Below are 20,124 nucleotides of genomic sequence, written 5' to 3'. Positions count from 1 at the left end.
CATTCTCTGTAAATTGGGGGCTGCACAACTGGTTTCATGGAGAAATAAGGGATGAGATGGAGAAGTGCTGCCATCCTTAACTATCACAGAGACAAGTAGATGATATAATATGGCAGGCAACAAGAGGGGACCAAAGCTGTAGTAGGAGCAGGGAACGAATGCCTGCATCACACAGCTAGCGATTTTGGGTTCCAGCGTCCCTTTCTCCCACAACTCCTGGGTAGTCTCTGACCAGAAGGAAAGAACTTTTGGCTGCAGTTGTCATTCCTGGTTCTGCTCTTACATTAATACCCACTCAATGTCACTTCAGGAAGGGATAAAGAGGTATAATCCAGAGCAAGCCCGTTATTTTCCACTTGGAGGAAGTGAATGTATTTATGAATAGACAAGTTTACTTTAGAAGAAGCATAATTTATTCAAAGGCACAGTTCATACTGGAGCATGAAAGTTAAAATTTCTCTTTCCAGTTTACTCCTACACAAGCTTTCCTTCACAGAGACCCCTGAGTACTGCATTCAAATCAGTATTTTATGATGGAGACATTCAGAATTTAATTGAACCTCATTTAACTGCTTAAAACTTTAAAAAGAAGCTCTCAGCAAGTGCTCAGGGGAAAACTAGGCTTTAATGAGGTGGGATGCCAGGCTGAGGAGGATAAACAAAGATTCTTTGATTCCCAAATCTTTATTAATAGGATTTCTCATTTAATTCCTTCTATATGTTCTTATTTATAAAAACAGGGATTACATAACAGAAAAACAATACACTGCTAATGCCCTTGTAGTGATGCAATACCTTTTACCAGTGGCCTATATTTCACACACTGTAGTTCCTTTGAAAGTGTTTTAGTATAAGCTGGTACATTTGGCAGGTCTTTTTTCCCCCTCATTTACCCATCGGTTGTAATGAGTTTTCACAGCCTCAGCTGCAAAGAACTTCTTTTTTGATTTTTTTTAAGCATGAGATTAGAATGTGTGACCTTAAATAGAGCCCTCCCATCTGGTTTTCTTCCAAATTATCTCAATTGGCTCTGTCATTAAGAACACAATACTGCTCTTTCTTGAGCTTTCTAACGAATATAGTTATGTTCCTGGGAAAATATGGAGAGAAAGAGCTAAGATCAGTCAAATGGCTGAATAGGAGAAAGGATTTGGAGCCTCAGGAAGTGCTGTTCATTTACTTATAAGGATTATGTATGCCATGTAAGGAGCATAAGAGTCTCTAGGAACATTATCTGACAAATAGCCCATTCTAATGTAGGGGAGCTGATAAAAGACTCACAGTACCAGTTCCATGAACAAGCCGATCACCCAGACAGTAAGAAGCTATTTCTCCTGTCCCTGGCATCTGTATGACTCAGGAATAACTCCAATGAATTCAGAGGAGTCACACAAGTGTGTGACCAGAATCAGGTCCTATCAACTAATCTGTTCCCTGGGGCAGGTTCTCATCTCTGTTAATACAGATGTACAGTGCAAGTACCTCTCCTTACTTCAGCACAGTCCAGAATTACATAGAGCAACCAAAATTATTAGAGGTCTAGAAAACATGACTTACAAGGGAGGAAAGGTTGGAAAAACTGGGGGGGTTTAGTCCAGAGAAGAAATCTCTTCCTTGGCATTTAAAAGAAAGTGTCCATATTCAGACCCAGATTATCTCAAAGCAAAAGTCCTAGAGCAGCTGATTACCATGGGCTGTGTGCTCAGCTCCTAGGATTTGTGGGCAGTGCCTGTGTAGCCTAGGTTCTGTCCCAACAGGACTTTTCAGAAATTACCCCTTGACAGCCCAAGAGCCAGATTTGGATCTCAGTTTGATGTAAATCTGGAACAACATGACAGCAGTCAGTAGAGTTACCACAGGTTTACACCCATGTGACTGAGGGTGTATTCTAAACTTACATATCAAAAGTCCATTAGAGCCTTCTAGTTGAAGCAATCCCATACATAAATTTTGCTTCATGCATTAGCAGAGTTATATTAAAGAAATGAATTAGGACCATTGCTCAGTTCAGTTATTTTTATGTGTATTGAGGCACCCCCCCAAACCTGATTGAGGCCCCCTTGACCTGGAGGCTGTACAAACACACGGAAAGACCTGGAATTTGCTTCTAAGACCCAATAGTCTCATTAAGTTTGGATTTCCTTGTAATGCATTAAGTCCAGGCTCCCTGTAGCCTCATTCTTATGAGCTGAGTATTTATTCTAGGAAAGACACGTATCCTCCTCTGTTTGGTTTTTATCCTACTCAGGGGTAAGGAATGCTGTTCTTTCATAGGATTTTCTAATCAACCCTCCAGGAAGGAAAAAGGGTTTAGAGACACCGTCCTTCCAAGAAAGACCACAACCACAGTTGCACTGATGAGACCACAAGGAAAGATGACAGCCCGAAAAGACAGAAGCGCTGGCAGGAAGCCAGGCCCAGACAAGGCCTGCATAGGCTACGATGGTTCAGTGCCCCTTGAGCAGAGGCTGTATGAAGCCCTGCTGGGAATCAGATGTGCCCACACACACACCAGATAGGTTCTTCCTGGGAGTCAAAAATAGGAACGAACATGATATATAATGCCCTCCATTAGAGGAAAACTCTCCCCCCGCCCCAGGAACAAAGCTTAGGTTGCCAGAGGAGGTGTAGTTACACCTCTCCTAACCAGCTTTCTGGATTTGTTATTATCTCCTGTACCTTGACTGCCAATTGAACAGATCTTCATGGGTCTTCTGAAATGATTTACCTACCATGCTGAGTGATGTGGGACCACCATATATGAGGACTTCTTCAGAGCTAGTGATAATCTCCAGAATCTCCCTTTTGGAACAAATTGGCATTGTCAGACTTTTGCAAGGGTTTGACATTCCCTGTTTATCGGTGTTATGTCCTGCAGATCTGTGGCAAGGAGCAGCTTGCTCTGGGTTTTACCACTTCCATGGCAGTTGCTATTCTTTGGTCTGTCAACATCAGCTCCAGATCTTCCCCTTCTCATTCTCCCACAAATGTCATCTCTATGGTCAAGTGCTGCCCCACCCAGCTTCAGAAAGCTTTCAACTTGTTCATTCCAATGTCATGAGCTGTCTGTCTGCCCGGTGAGGACACCATCACAACTGGTGATGATGAGAGGAGGGCTATACCCATTTGGCAGGCTGAGAATTCACAAGGCAGCAAGCACTTGTCGCCACAAATAAACCTTGGAATGTATCTTATGAGCAAGATTTTAATTGCAGTTGGCATGTGTGAGCCTAGTGCTGGGGATGAGACCATCTGTGACACTGACAGAATGAGACTCCGAATCCTGGTGACTTTAAGGCTGTTTCTGACCTGTTTTAAGATCAGAACGCTGTGGAGGATAGATTTGTTGTTACAAGGGAAGCTGGAAAGCAGTTCAGTCTTTTCCGCACAACTCTCAGTCAGTTACTGTCAGGAATTACAAGGCCTCAGTTATGCTGATAGAAATTAGTTGTAACTGTTGACATAATGGGGTTTCTGCAGGCTTAACATTTTGGAGCCCAAGGCACAATTTGCCCAGAAATAGGTCATTTGGGGTTTTTTATGTGGTTTTGTTGCTGTTGTTAATACAAGCATTTATCTCTTTTTTAGCAATATGGGTGCTGCAAGCACCAGACTAAGAAATAGCAATTGTGACTGCAGGTTTACACTGTAGTCAGAGGTGTGACTGAAGCCCCTGGAAATATCCCTACACTAGCTTGATCTAGCTACAGGTGGGACCAAGAGCAGTGAAGGTGCAATGGCACCGACTTCAGTAAGTACCTATAGCCTCTGGCTGAAGCCCGTCCCGTTATTGTTTCTCTGCAACCAGTACCCAAGCTAGTTAGATCAAAATTAGCATAGGTCTGCTTATGCCTGTGGCAATCACACCTCTCTCTGCAGTGTAGACAGACCTGACAGAGTGGATAAGGGCAGAAATAAGACTGCAGAAAGTGAACCCTTTTCTCAACTTATCTGTTCCCTGGGGCAGGTTCTGATATCACTTAATACACATACACAGTGCAAATACATCACCTCACTTCAGCACAGTCCCTCCAGAACTACACAGAGCAATCAAAATCATTATAGGTCTAGCAAATAAGACGTACAAGGAGGAAAGGTTGGAAGAACTGGGATTTTTTAGTCCAGGGAAAAGAGGACTGAAGGCTGATTCGATTTAATAATGGTCTTCAAGTTCCTGAAGGGTGGTTACAAAGAGGATGGTGATAGACTACTCTCTCTGTCTGTAGGTGACAGGATAAAAAATAATGGCCTTAAATGGCAGCAAAGAAAATTTTGGTTGGCTATTAGGAAGGATTGACTGACTATAAGAGAGGTTGAACACTGGAACAGGCTACCTAGGGAGGTTGTGCAATCTCCATCCTTGGAAGTTCTTACAAGCAGATTAGACAAATATTTATCTAGGTTGGTTCAGGCAGAAGTGATTAAATAAACTGTACTAGAGGGCCTCTTGCACCCCCTTCCAGCCCTATTCTCTAGGATTTTATCTGAGATCAGACATCAGCATAGAGATGTTACAAGGCATCTAAGTGCCCAGGGCAGCTGTGAAGCACAGAGGCAGTGGTGACTTCCAGCTGATACCATGCTGCTGGCACAGCTGTGTGGCTGCGATGGCACCTGCTATTTTCTCTTCCTCCTCCTTAAGTTAGCGTCCAGGGCCCTGCCTTAGTTATGCTACTGGAGCATCCCTGTAGTTATATAATCACATTGGTTATTTTAGTGACAAAAAAAGGGTCCAATATGAAATCACATCAGGGATCCATCTGACTTCCATGGGAGTGTTCATACAGGGGCTATGCAGGTGTGGGTATGAAAGGTGTGGGAGGAAGCAGGATTCTCTGCTGCCTCACTCATCATCAATAAAATTGTTAACATAGCTCTACCTAGTGAATCTTGATGATCAGTTTTGACTGGCAAGTAAGAAAGAACCCAACATAGCACAGAGCCCAGGCTGAGTTTGACAGCTGTACATAGCAAAATATTGCTTGAAAAATGAACAAATCTCCTTTCAAAGCCCGTGAAAGACCTAGAACTTCATGATGCCATTTTTGCAGTCACTTCTCAGAGTGAATCTGCCCTCTTAGAAAACATATACATTGCTTCCCTTTCACTCTGATACACTTCTTGCCTTGTATAAATTTAGACCAAGTAAAATACTAGTGACCCTCATCTCAGAAAGCTTCTCTGTTTTCCAGTAGCACCTCCACTGTGTGGAAGACTGTCAATCTGTTTTATCACATGCATCCCGAGATGGCTTTTTTTTCTCCCTCCCTGTCTCTTTTGTGTCACTGCAGAATTCTTGGTGTTGATCTCAGTGTACTTGTTACTGAAAGACTTGAATAAATCCTTTCTTCATGGCTATTTCTGCTGCTGCAGGCCTCCTATACAGCCTGTTTCAAGTTCCCCCCTGCCCCCCCCCCCTTTTTTTAAATCTGTCACTTTCATATTTGGTAATTTCCAAGTATCTTTGAATTTAAATAGCCACGGCTAACTTTATCTGACAACATGCTAACCTTCACCTGCTTGGGACCTTTGACAATAATGATTTTCTACTTGTGTAACTTTCTTTCCTATACACACTTGCTTGACCCTAACTTCTGGCTGCATCCATGGGACCAACTCAGTTCCAATGGAGAAAAGGGTCTCTAAACCCAGACAAATCCAGGGTAGTATGTATGTTCAGATCCTAGTATCTAAGGACATTTACCTCATGTTGGTCTCTTCTTGGAGACTTTCTATACACTGTTTCTTGTGTTCCACACCAGATACAGTAGTCTCACTTCCAAACACTTGCACAGTCATAGCTTTGCTTGTAGCTCTACTCTCATTCTCCTACTTCCCTTCTTGCTGTCTTCTATCCTTGCAAGGTGACTCTTTCCCACATTTTTTGGTCATTTCCTATACCTGGAATGCCTTCCCTCTTCTTCCTTCTTTTTTGCATTAAGCCATCATCCTCTCTCTAAACAAATCACTTATATATCTTTGTCTTCCAAGATGTCTGCTAGAGTTACAAAGTGCATGTGTGACTTTTAAATGTGGACCCAAAGTAAAGACAAATGGTCATGTTTCTAAGGTTTTTAACTGGCAGTACAGCTGTGTGGATAATGGACTGCTCAGTCTGATAGTTGGCCATACAAATCAGATGTCTTCAATTTAGATCAATCAAAAAGTTCTGGTATTATTTAACTCACTCTCATGCCTCTTTAAAAATGCAAGCCAAATTCAAAATACTACATTTCAAATTCAAAACAAAAATTAAGTTCATTTTGAACATGTTCAGAATAAAACATTCCCACTTTTCCAAATGTTTTCTTTTTTTTTTATTCACCAAATTTGACCTGAATTCACAAATAGTTTTGGTTCTCCCCAAAACTACGTTTTTTCAGTGAATGTACTAGTTACTGGAAAAATTTTGCCTGGCTCTAACTGGAAGACCTGTATTTTATTCTCCACTTTGCCAAACTTCACATGAACCTTCATCATATTACTTCACTCTTCCAGATCTCTAAAATGATGCTAATCATCCCTCCCCCCCTACAAGGACTGGGTGGTCATTCTTAATTCATTAATATTTACAAGGCACTTTGAGATCCTCAGCAGGACTGTGTTAAAGAAAAGCAAAGTATTATTATTGTTGCAGTAAACCAGAGCATTAAAGTTTCATACAACTGGTTTAGCTGAAGTTCAGAATATGAGGAATGATGATATGAACAAGGAAAAAAAATTGCAATCCATTTGCTCCAACATGGATTGCCCCAACCATACACAACAAAAAGGGTGAAATATTTCATTTCAGAGAGGCAAATTGCTGGAAAAAATAAAAAGTGGCCATGGTATCTGTTAAAAATCTGTTTCCTCTTACCCAGGACATAAATCTCACTGTTGACTACAGCTGTGCTGAAGCGGTATTTGGAGTACTTCATTGGGGTGCGCTCTGTCCATTTGTCTTGGCCTGGGTCATACTGAAACATTCTGTTACTTAATCGATCTGGCTCATCGTCAGGGAGATCCATCTGTATGAAATATGACAGCCATATAATAATACAACATTTGGAGCCCTCTGCACACGCCTGCATGCAATTAATCACAGCAGACAGCTGAGCAGATAAATAACATAAACACATCAATTATAGCTGTGAAGTGATTCATACTCACTACGACTTAACAGCACCCATGACTTGTGGCTGGAAGTACACTGTAGAAGGCAGATGAATAAAGTGCATTTATATTCCATAGCAATGGAGTCAAGGATTTGAGTAATAACAAAACATCTATGGACTGAGCTCTGACAGAACATAGCTCTTTTACAAGGCCTTTGTGAAGCCATACGAATAAAGGGAAGACCTTTTTCACGACATTTTTTTCTTCTGCTGAAGACTGAATTTCTATTTACTTTCTTACTTGGGCTGCACCATGAGTTTCAATGATGTATGTGGAAGGCTGTTCTAAGAGCTTCACGCACACATTACTTATGCTGAACTAGTATCTGTTAATTTAGTCAGTCCACATACATCCAAGTTGCACAATTGCTAAATATTTCCAGTTAATAGTTGTAATGACAACCTCCTAGCTCCCAACTAGGCAGAAAAGGTTATTTAGATAAATGTGATTTCTTTTATTAAACCAACTAAATAGTTGGGGAAAAAAAGTTCTTTGCAAGCTTTTGGGTACAAATGCCCTTCTTCAGGCACAGGGAGTGTCTCTAGCTCACAACTACATTTTTGCACCTTTAATGACATCTCTAGTCACTCCTACTTGCCTGATTTTCCTAATCTTCCCTTTTTCGTCCTCCTCTGATAAAACATAGGCACTCCAGCTCTGATTATGTTTCCTGAGTGTGGCACCTTTAAATATAAGCTGTCTGCTTTGGGGGAAGACTGATAAATTTCGGAATGAAAGGTGAGCAAGAAAGAGAGGTGGAGGGATTGCTACTGCATACTCACAAAGTTGTTATTATCCTTTCTTTGCTTGTTGTTTTCCTTAGTATAGAGCAGTGGTTCTCAACTTCAAAGCAACCCTTGGAAAATGCCAGCTTGTAGCTTTCACTCATTTTTTGACTATGGAAAATAACAGAGCCATTCTTCTGCTGCAAAGAACTCAGAAAGACCACAACTGGTCTTTGTTTTCGACACTGCGGATTTCCTTTTGAAATGTGTAGGTGTTTGCACAGTGCTAATACTACGTGGCACCCCACAGCATCCTTAAAAGGATCTCATGGCATCATAGGGCACTGCAACACCCTGGTTAAGAATCAATGGTACAGGCATCTTGAGGCTAAGGTAACGAGTGAGAAATAAGAATCCAGATAATGGAAGTCATCTATACTGACACTTATTTATGCTTTGCTCTTTCTGCATGGAAAACTTTTCACTCCACGCCTCCTTCCAGCCTACCTCTGGGGGGCAGAATCACCCCACTGTCCTCATCAGCCTAATTCCAAACAGCCCCCATTGACCCTTCTTATTATTAACAACCCCAAGTTTCCTTGGTATAATTCACTCTCATTGCCCTGCTCCAGTTTATAACTCCACTGATGCCAGGGAAACATTGTATCAATGCAGGCATGAAGTAATGCTGCAGTGAGTCAAGCCCTTCTTCTCCTGAACTGTTATTTTACATCCTGTCTTGAGTTTGTCTTTTCTTGTTTCAGTGATAAGGTCCCGGTGGGAAGGAATGTGATGTTATCTATGTTCTATAAACTGGCATATACATTTATGTCACTATATCGATATTATACTAGTAGTTCTGTTTATTACAATGGGGTGCTTGGTGCTGCATAAATATAAGGACAGCTCCTGAGCTGACCTGTGGAATATGTTCTATATTGTGCCTGCAACAGCACTGTAGCCTCATACACAACCTGAGAGGTAAATCCTAGTATATCTGGCACCATCCTATCTCTGTAGTGTTGGTCTTAACATCCTTATTTCTGTGTTAAGGCTAATGTTGAACTGTATAAGCAGGTTCTTACTTTCCACAGCAATAGCTTCTTTTCAATTAATGCTAATGCACTCACTATTGTATGTATCATCACATGCCCCCATGAGTTGTCACAGCCAGGGTAGTTGGGAGGTGTCAATTCCCATGTGTCTCACAGCAGCCTTTATTTTTGCCACTTTTGCCTCAATATCCATTGCAAGAGCTTTTCAGCTGCTTTTCCTTTTTTCAGTCTCTGCTGGGGAGATGGCTAAATAAAACAGGGTGTCTCACTTAGAGTCTTTGTTATACAAAAATCCTCCCCACTCTAGCATTTTACAACCAGGTTGTTTCCATATTGAGGATATTCTCAAATTTTACTTCTTTAAATAAAGAGAAGGTGTCTTTGTTTCGTTGTTTCTCTGTCAGAGCTATTCTCTGATTATTCTCTGGTCTCTTTGGGGACTTCTGTGCTCAGAATATTTTAAGAGATGCAAATCATGTTTGCTGCACACAATTTGGTCTTAAATACTTTTAAGATTTATTTCTTCAAAGGCATCCCAAACCAAGGAGATGTGACACTATTTTTAATGTCCTTCAGTCAATAATATGAATTACAAATGTCCCAAATACAGTGTAGCAAATTTTTCAAGCCAGAGAGAGTCTCAACTTGACTTTCTAAAATTAAACTGTACTGAGCAACAACAACAACAAAAGAAGTACCACTTTAAGGAAGGACGTTCACACTGGGGAATCAGAAAGGGGGAATGCTACTTTGGAAAGCAATCCATTTTGCTGCTATTGTTCTCTTTGTGCTGTTACTAAAGATACTTATGGTAGAGCTGAATGAAAATGTTACATCAAAACATGTTATTGGAAAATTCAGTTTGCATCAGAGCTATTTTTTAAAGTTATTTTTTCCATAGAACATTTTAATTTTTCATCAAAATCCAAAGCACCCAAAACCAGGAACAATTTCCTGAGAAACAGAGCTGAGCTCTGCAACTTCTTGAACTTCAGATTTACCAGAGTTCACAAGGTTGCATCTTAGGCTCCAATAGGGACGTGTGTCTTATTTTAACACAACTATTTTCTAATAATTAGAAGAGGCAAAGATGAAAAAAGTACCCGTTACTGGGAAGGATGAGACAAATTCATTTTCCATAGTATGTGATGAGGTAAAAGTGCCAGGCAAGCACCAAATATCATCACTGTTTATTTGTAATTAACATTTTGCTAGATTAAGGACTGAGCAAGGACTTCAAGGTGATCCCAATGACTATATAAAAATGGAAGGTGAGTGAAATCATGCCAAGACAGCTGCATTTTAAAGTCTGCCTCAATGTGAAGTTTTTCAGACAACTGCCTTTTATGGGATGTGGCGCATGCATCAAACTTTATATAGTAAGGACATTATTTCTTCAGGGTTGTTTGATTCTCATATTAAAGAGATCAGAGGAAAGAGTGCCATTTTTTGTTACTTATCCCTCATGTATGAGAGTGTTTCAAAAAGCAATGGTATTGTGTGTATGACAGTCATTTACTGAACTATGTCACTTCTCGAAGTAGTCATAAATGCTGCGTGTTTGATGACAGTGCACTGGTATTCCTCACTGGTATGTAGTGTCCCACTCCATTGCACAGACAATGGTTTTATTTCAAAACTGCCATTACTTTCTGAGACTGCCTTTGTATTTTAACCATGCAAGAAGCACCATGATGTTATACTGCACAAAAACTAAGCCCGGCTTTGCTAGTTAGTTCATATATAGCATTTCTTTACCTGGGGTGTCCAGCCTCCCATCACGTAGAGTTTATTTTTCACTGTCACCACAGCATGGCAAGCCAGTTGCAATGGAAGAGGTGCTACACTTCTCCAGCTCCCTTGCTCCATGGAGTATTTCTCAACACAGTTGGTGACCAGATACTGGTTTTTCAGTTTGGCTTGGCCTCCTATGACATAGAGGTCATTATGGATGGTGCCCAATGCATAGAGCTCACGAAACTGAGCAGTGCACAAACTTTCCCAAGACTGGTTTCCCCGATGGTAATACCTGTAGCAAAACCCCAGATTAGAAACACTGCAGCTCACAAAAGTCATAGCAACTTCTTTTGTAAATCAGATTCCTTCGGTTTCATTGTTTCTTTAGATAATTTTACAATGAGAAGAACATTTTTTCTTTCTTTTCAACAGAGAAGAAAATTTCTAGCTTTGAATTCAGTGCATTTATTTACGTGTATAGAAGTCACTCACAGATTGATGTGAGTCTTAGAACAGGGTTTAATATGGGTTTAAGGCTTTAAGTATAGGCACACGGCTGGAAAATGATGAACCTCATTAGGATGTCCTTATATTTGTATGTGCTGAATTCCACTGAAGTCAGTGGCAACCACAAATACTCAGCCCCTATGAATTTGGCTGCTTTGATTTAGGTGCTTACATATGTATTTGGAGGCTTACATTTAGATACTCACATTTGGCATTGCCGGCTTCAGTTTTTACTCAGTCTTTAATATGGAAAATTTTCAATTCTAATTTATGTCAGTTTGAGTAAGAACTGGGTAAAAACAGAGTGAGGCTCTCTGAGATATTTATCTTCAACATTATCCTCATCATATTTTACCTCCTCAGAGTTATCTTCATAGGACTGTTAATGATAGGCATAGATTCATGTGTGACCAAATCCCTAAATCATTCCCACAGCTCAAACATCAGCACCATTAGTAAATAACTGACCTGCAGGAATGAACTAGGAAAGAAAATACTAGCAGACCACCAATGCTTTGGGTCAGGGAAAGGTGAGGCTTACATAAATGCGTGAAAGGCCCAATCTAGCTCATCTTCAACACACAAAGATTGAATCTTAATGAACGGGCTTTCCCTTGTGAGTAAAGATGTCAGGATTTTCTCCTATATATGGGAGAGGCTTCATCATTTCATGGAGACAGGAGTACTGTCCTTTCTGACAAACTGATTCGGGTAACTGAAATCTCTGTACAAGCATATGGGGAAAGAAAGCTTTCTCCAGTAGCCTCTTTCTGCTCCCAGAAGCATGATTTAGAGTCAAACTTTATAGACAATTAGCCATTTAGAGGATACACACCTATAAATTTCAATGTTCCTGGTCTTTTGCCTAGACATTTTGGCAGCACTCGCCTCCCCCGCCACGATAATATCGTTGTTCTCAGTGACAACACCAGTGCACACACATCCCAAACCCTCCCCATACTTTGGAGAGGAAATGAAGTAAGTCTTTTTTGTGGCAGGAGCATAACAAAAACTGGCATCTGCATAGCTGCCGTGTCTTGATCTAATACCCAAGGAATTATTGCCGATGCAAAGTAAAAGGCTGGTGGTCTCCATGCCGTAGCGAAGACTGAAAGAGGGTTGGTTGGCTTTCTTGATGGTTTCCAATGCCTTCTCAATCATAGTATGACATTCAGAATTACAAAGTAGCACTGTGTTCCTTTTCCGAGCTTCCACTAGGAAGGAGGGGCTTACAAGTACCAGCCTCACCTGCTCCAGGAGCTCAATAAGGTGCTCTGAACGTGATTTTCGGCTGTGGTTCACCCATCTGAGGACCAAATCCAAGATGCTTTCCTCACGGGATACGTTCAGGTCATCTGATCTTATGAGGCTCAACAACTGCTGTGCTTCAATCTCTAAAATTTCTTCTTGTAGGCTCACCTCAGCAAAATGCCGGTACAAGTATCTCCTAGCTTGATCAGATAAGTCTTCTGCCCCAATATGCTTTGCAAAATAGTAGATCCCAACGCAGTTGGAAGCATCCATATGGTCCATCATGTATTTTTCACATGCACTGAAAATGTCTTCCATCTGCAGAAAGTATGCTGCAACAGCAACATTTTGCACATTCAGATGAGTGAGGTGCAAATCCGCACTGTACATGTAGTTGAGTATTATGGACACACTCTCTGCTGAGATGTCATAGAGCACTACCTCTCTTTGGGTGCACTCAAGTAAGCCACAGGTAAACATGGCTTTGAAATAGGGACTAAAAGCTGCCAGTATCAGCTTATGGCAAGGGAACTTCTCACCTTCTGCTACCAGGACCACGTCTATCATTTGTGTCAATTCTTTCATGCCATTTATTTGATCCAATAAAGTCAAGCTATGCAGCTGTCTTCTTTTCAGATCAGTCTTGTGATCCATGATAAAACTCAAAACTTTTCTGTTTCAAACCTCCTCTGGATCCTGTTTAATTTTTGGAAAGATTATTTGTGTGTCATTTGGCCTTCTTTCACCATACCTTTTTCTGGGGTGGAAAAACATAAAATGTTCCTATAAGCACAAATCTCTGACAACTGAATTTTACTGTTAAATCCTAACAATAGTAAATGCTGTTAGAGGACAGGTTACAAATCAGTAATACATACACTAGAATGTGCATAATCATTTCATTTTCCACCTAAACTTAATTCTAATCTGAGGACTACATTTTTTCACTCTAGTATTTGAGGTCCGAACACATGAAATACTATTTTCATTTTGCATCTGGAATTGATACATCTTTTAATATTCTGACTGGTTGTCTGAGTTTAATAGAAAATTCTCATTGCATTACAGAAATGTTCTAATGCTGTAATGAATACTACCAAATATTCATAGTGTTAGTTAGTGAGATCTGATATTAAAAATTAAGTCCCAACTGGTACTAAAATTGCTGGGTTCAGAAGGTCTTAATTAACCAAAGCTTCTATTGATGTCACATGCTAACATGAACCTTCCTGCTTGCCAAAAATCAGATCCATTCGATTCTGCCTGGTTCAGAAATTATTTATTGAAACAGATGCTTATCATAGAAGCCAGTTTTGCTGGCTTTTGCCAGATTAAAAAAATCTCATGTATTTTATTGGCCTCCCCTCTGTTACAAATAGACTTGGCACCTGAGAGTATTTGACCTAAAAGAATTCTGCAGATCTAATTTGCTGTCCACCATTTGTGCTGCCTGTCTTTTGCATTTATCTCTGCCTAGACATGGAAAATCAGCTGGTCAGTGTTGGTTTTGTTTATGGTCAGTAAATAATCACTCTCACTGTCAGATTTTCATATGCTAGCTAGCCCAAGGTTGTAGGTTTTGGGTGACATACTGTACCCAAGGCAGGGTTCTCACATGGAATTCATGTAGGACAGAGCCGGTTTCACAATCTTTTACCAGCCTTTAATTTTAGGTCTGAAAAACGCAAAGGGAAAAATATATTTTCAAGAACTCCATTTTAATTTTTGTCTTTTGCTCTGTTTTTCTCTCTTTTCCTCTCAAATATAAAAAGACCCTGCTTTACCACTTAATAGAAAGGGGCTGATTTCAGTGGAAGTACATTGGCAAATAACTGGAACAACACTAGCAATTCAGGCCCTGATTCTCCAAGTCAAAAGCCATTTCAAATGATCTTCTGGCTTCAATTTCCACCCCCCACCACCATTTCTTTTAGTCAAAGAAGCCCCCAGACCTCCATTTCAAAGTGTGCTTCTGTATCTGCCTCTTCTCTCTTTTCTCAGAGCCTGATCCAAATCTTATTGAAGTCAATGGTAGGATTCTCATTAACTTTAATAGGCCTTGGGTCAGGCACTCAGATATTCAAGCTTCAGCTCACGTGCACACCTACAGAAAACCAGTCTACTGCTTGGATGCTGAATGTCACCTTATGGTTTCGTCAGCTCACCAAGAGCAGACAGCTGGAACGTTTCAAAATCAGCTAGTCAGTCAGTGGCACGTTTCAGTGCTCACTGTTCCCTACAGACTTTGCCAGGAGTTTGATGTAGGTGAGCTCTGCAGGATGGGAACCCAGGGGGCTCACAAATCTGGTAACCCTGGGTTCATTCTCCATTGCATTTCACTTGGTATAGAGTCTACACTGTGGACCTTTCTACCTGTGCAATGTAGGTGCAAGACATCACCACCAAAGGGAGGGCAGGAAGAATCTGATTCATTAGCTTTGTGCACCCATTTTGCACAGAGGAACACAACTAGGAACACAAGACAGTAGAAATTCAAGTTCTGCTCAAGCCTGTATAAAGGGCCTTTCTCCACAACACGCTGATTCTCTGCTCAGGCAGGGATCACTCCTCTCAGGTCAGTGGAGTCATACAAGGCTGTTGCTATGAGCAGACACTTGGGGTGCTACTTATTCACTTGTCTCAGCACCACATGCTTCAGCTCAGCTCTCAGCTTGCAGAATAGTCTGAAGGAAAACATCCCTGAGCTTCTGTGCTTCTGCTAGCAGGAGACTGTCTCTTCCCAGACACAGGGGTAAACTTGTCTCTGCCTCTCCGCTCCTGCTGACCTTTTCTCTAGGCTTTAAACGGTAAGGGCAGCAAACAGAGAAATACTGCTGCAAGTAGGGTAACCACCATTTCAACAGAGAAAGGTGGGACATATGCCTGCCTTCCCCCACCCCTGTGCACCTGCCATGGCCAGAGCAGAGCCAGGTGGGGCGAGGTGGGGGCTGCCAGCTGCAGGCTTGGGGCTCCCCACCCTGATGCTTTTCCCCGGGGAGTCTTGCACTGGACACACACCCTCTGCCCACCCAGCAGCAGCTGGGGGTACAACTCCACACTGCCACCACCCCCACTGCTGCTCCCCCTGGATAAGCTGCCCATGGCTCCATCTCACTCCATGTCCCAGCCCCATGCACCTCCCTGGGTGAGCACCACCCACAGCCCCAGCTGCATTCCCTCCCACACCGTGGGGGCCTCAGTCTGCCACCCATGCCCCCCATACTCTCTCCCCTCCATAAACTTACTTGCAGGGAGCTGCTCTGCACACTGCCTGGCTCTTTCCCAGCCATGTGCATGTGTGTGGGTGTGCACATGCACGTTGTGTCCCCTGCATCCTGCTCCCCCACATCCCCAAGCAGCCTCTTGCAAGCTGGAATGCTGCTAGATTGCAAGGGGAAATCCACCGTTTCCTGCGGACCCCTACACGATGCTGCAAATCTGGGACAAATGCTGTCCCAGACTCATGCAGCCCAGGATCAGGACTTGAGGTTCCCTAACCCTAACCCTAACCCTAACCCTAACCCTAACCCCCCGTATTACTATTAGTTCAAACAAGTAGGCTCTGGTAGTCTGGCTGGGAGAGAACTGGATCTAAACACTAGGCTGGACTCCCCACTCTTGTGAAGCCACGTAATGCCATCAGTTTCAGTGGAGTTACTACTAGGTGGCACCAGGGTAAGTGAATGGTGAGTCCAGGCCTGGCTTCCAAACTGTGCTACAGCCTTTCAGGAGGCTATGACAGGGTTCAGTGACATAGTTTAACAAAATTTGGAGTCATCTCTGTTAGCCCTAAGTGGTAGTTTAACTGCAGTTTAAATATTCAAAGATTCACAGAAGTTTAGGGCAGCCTACTAAAGCTTTGTGTGATGTACTTTTAGCCTCCCCATAATGCTCCTCCATTTCAGCTACCCTTGTTTTTAAAGCCACCCAAGTATAAAATGGGTCTGAGCGGCACGAGGTTCACAAGTACTCCTGTGCCAATGCCCGCCTGTTGGCCACTTCTAGGCTTATCCGTGTTCTAACACAGCTCCTGCTTGCAGAGCAACAGTCCTGTTACAGCATGGAGTGGGGGAATCATGTTACAGGCTAGGTGATATGGAGACAGGCCCTAATGTCAGGCTGGAAGCTAGACGTAAACACAGCAGACACAGAATGTGACTGTTCAGATGAGTATCACTATACATGGAAGTTAAGAGGAGGCAAGACAACACCTTGTTGAGGTGGCTTAAACAGGGATGATCCTGCCTGGAGCAGGGGGTGGAATTAAGTGACCTCCTGAGGTCCCTTCCAGACCTATTTTTCTATGATTCTTTAAGTGTTTGTAGAATCAGGGCCTTCGACTGTCAGAGTGAAAGGATGTCTTTCTCAAGCTCAGAAGTCATTGTGAGCAACCCTCTGAAGACTTAACAACAGGACTAAAGGGAAAATTCTGGGACTAAGGAGAAAATTTCACCAGACTAAGGGGAAAATCATAATAGATAAGGTTCAGAATGGGCATGGTGGAAATGACCACCTTCCTACTGTTGATGTTGAGCTGGTGTGTGATCAATTAGAAAAGTTAGATATTTATAAGTCAGCAGGACTAGATGAACTTCATCTGAGAGTGCTGAAGGAGCTAGCCAAAGTCATTGTGGGACCTCTGGTGAAACTCTTCCAAAACTTGTGGCACTTGGGGGAGGTCCCTGAAGACTGGAAGAGGGCCAATGAGATGCCCATCTTCAAAAAGGGGAGGAGAGAGGACCTGGCCAACTATAGGCCAATTAGCCTAACTTCTTTCCCAGGGAAAATCCTGGTATAATTCATCAAGGAGTCTGTGTGTGCTACGCTTACAGAAGGTAGGATTCTGAACAACAGCCAGCATGGCTTTCTCACAGGCAGGTCTTGCCTTTTGAACCCCATTTTCTATGACCAGATAACTCGCCACCTGGATAAGACAGAGGAAGTTGACATCGTACAGCTAGACTTCCAAAAGGCCTTTGATCTGGTATCCCATGATGTTCTCACGGGAAAATTGGAGGATTGCAGGCTTAACTGCTCAACTGTTAGGTGAGTAGGAAGCTGGTTGTGGGGTAGGACCCAGAGACTTCTAATGAACGGATCTGTGTCGTCCTGACGAGAAGTGGCCAGTGGTGTCCCTCAGGACCATGCTTGATCCAATGCTTTTCAACATCTTTATCAATGATTTGGATGTGGGGGTGAAGAGCTCACTGGCCAAGTTTGCGGACAACACCAAGTTATGTGGGAGCGTGGTCACTTTTGAAAATAGGTGGCAGATGCAGGCGGACCTAGACAGGCTGGAAAGTTGGGCAGATCAGAACAAAATGAAGTTCAACATTAAAAAGTGTAAAGTGCTCCATCTGGGGTTGAACAATCCGCAACATACTTACAGGCTCGGTGGTGCCAAACTGACTAGCGCCACGACTGAAAGGGACCTGGGGGTAATAATAGACCACAGTATGAACATGAGCCGTCAGTGCAATGATGTCGCCAGGAGGGCAAATAATACTCTGGCATGCATCAACCGATGCATCTCAAGCAAAACCAGGGAAGTGATTCTTCCACTTTACTCAGCATTGGTGAGACCGCAGCTGAAGTACTGTGTCCATTTCTGGACAAAGATGTGGAAAAGTGTGAGAGAGTCCAGAGAAGGGCCACCCGTATGTTGAGAGACTTGCAAGGCAAGCTGTATGAGGACAGGCTGAGAGACTTGGGTCTCTTCAGCCTAAAAAAGAGAAGGCTGAGAGGGGACTTGGTAGCTGCTTACTGCACATCAGGGGAATGCATCAAGGGCTTGGCAAACAACTGTTCACCAGGGCACCCTTGGGGAAAACCAGCAGAAATGGTCACAAACTCCTTCAAGACCATTTCAGGCTTAACTCTAGGAAAAACTTCTTCACAGTCAGGGTGTCCAGATTGTGTAACAAACTCCCCCCAGAGGTGGTGCAATCACCTACCCTGGAGATCTTCAAGAGGAGACTAGACAGTCACCACGCTGGGGTCACCTAACCCCAGCTGTCTTTCCTGCTTGGCGCAGGGATCTGGACCCGATGATCTTGCAAGGTCCCTTCCTGCCCCTGACGATCTATGAATCTACAATTTATGAATCTATAAGCAGGGCTCTTGGCTCATTTTCACTAAAAAAATATACACAGACGTGAAAAAAAAAGTGAATGAAGATTTAAAAAAAAACTAACAAAGCCTATAAGGGGATCCTCCCAGAAGAGTTTAGTTCTCTCGAAAGGCTTAAACAGTTTGGATGTTTAGAAAGATTCATAATTATCTCCCATGTGTGGAATGATATTGCAGCTACAGAACCAGCCTTAGGACTGTGCTTGCAGCTGTTAAGATGTTTGCATAACTAGTCATCATGCTGTTTAGAAAGATGGGTGGCTCTCTTGTACTGAAACTTACAGTCAAATTTGGGCACATTTTAGGTGGAATATTTCCCTGACTTTGTCATTTTTCCTCCCTATTTTTCCAAATCATAAACTCAGCATAGCAAATTTAAGCAGTGAATCTGGATTATTACCTCACATTTGAAATGTATTTAAAAAACAAAAATGTAACCATGTAGTCTCCATGTGAGCCAAATCCTACATTTCTAACTCAATTTACACTGAGTTAAAGGCAATGAAAAAAGCTTAATACAAAATGAGTAAAAGCCTCAGAATAGAAGAGGAATTTTTTGCTATCTACTCAAAAATGAAATTTCTAGGAACACGTTAAGCTCCTGATCCAGTAACTGATTTACTGGGAGTTGTATATATGGAGAAAGTTTGTAGGGTCAGCCTAAAGTTGCACTTTGAAGGATTGTTTAAGAACTGTCATCTCTTTTTACTTCTTTGACATGATTTAAGAAGGTCCCCCAAAAGTTCCTCTCCCATGCTGTTTCTTTTCTACCTTACAGGGTAGAAAAAAAAATCGGGGACATTGTATCTGATTTTCCCTGGTTTTGATGGAGCCTGTCTCAAAGAATGCATACTGGGAGCTTTCACACCTAAACAAATGAGGTGTGGCCTCCTTAACAAGGCTGCTCATCCTCCAAAGTGCTAATTGGTCACTGAAAGTGTTAACAAAAACAAACAGTAACAGAAAGGATTTTAAACATGATGACTAAAATATTCTCCCTCTTAATTACTCACTTCCACTCTCTCTCCCTTGCTGTGATGTCATCTTTTCACTAGTCTTCCAATCAGCATATCTTCCAAGGGAGAAAAAAAATCAGAATATCTAATGCAAATACAAGAAGAAGAAGAATGCATTATTTTTATATTACATATCTGCAACACAGTAGAATGAAGATAGAAGGAAACAGTTCCAATTTTCATTTCCTTTGCTGGTCACCTTTAGTGTCCCATCACTATTAATTTAGTCTTCCTGATAGCAGCTCTTTGTCTTTGATTACTTCATTTGGTGGAAATGGAGATTTCATATGATCATTTAAAAATAATTAGGATGGCTAGCACAGCCTGCTCACTGCCAATCTCTCCTCAGCTTCTTTAATAAAACACTAATAATAAGCATGTTAAAATCACCCTGCAGTCTGTCTTTCTATCTTCCCATTCTAATGAAAAATAATTAAACCCTAAGGGCAAACCCTGAACCTAGCACCTAGACCATGTAGCAGACCTCTGGCCTCATCTGTGCCTCTGCTTTTTCATTCCCATCCCTGTGTACTGCCGTGAAGAGAG

The 20,124-nt window shown here is 42.1% G+C and overlaps 1 protein-coding gene across 1 annotated transcript in view; it reads right to left on the bottom strand.

Annotated features, from left to right (window-relative positions):
- KBTBD12 (kelch repeat and BTB domain containing 12) overlaps positions 1-19,658 on the bottom strand; it is a 57,973-nt gene extending 38,315 nt beyond the window's left edge. The window contains exons 1-4 of the mRNA XM_019504943.1: positions 19,576-19,658; positions 12,018-13,190; positions 10,697-10,967; positions 6,860-7,010 (exon numbers count right to left, since the gene is read on the bottom strand). Of these exons, the coding sequence (XP_019360488.1) occupies positions 6,860-7,010; positions 10,697-10,967; positions 12,018-13,087 (1,492 nt within the window). The 5' untranslated portion in view covers positions 13,088-13,190; positions 19,576-19,658. The remainder of the gene's footprint in view (positions 1-6,859; positions 7,011-10,696; positions 10,968-12,017; positions 13,191-19,575) is intronic.
- Between the last annotated feature and the right edge of the window lie 466 nt (positions 19,659-20,124).

The sequence above is a fragment of the Gavialis gangeticus genome, unplaced genomic scaffold, assembly GCF_001723915.1.
Source record: "Gavialis gangeticus isolate Ggan-Ray unplaced genomic scaffold, GavGan_comp1, whole genome shotgun sequence".
Taxonomy (NCBI): Eukaryota; Metazoa; Chordata; order Crocodylia; family Gavialidae; genus Gavialis; species Gavialis gangeticus.
The sequence above is the reverse complement of the archived record's forward strand: the minus strand, read 5'-3'. Positions and strand labels throughout refer to the sequence as shown.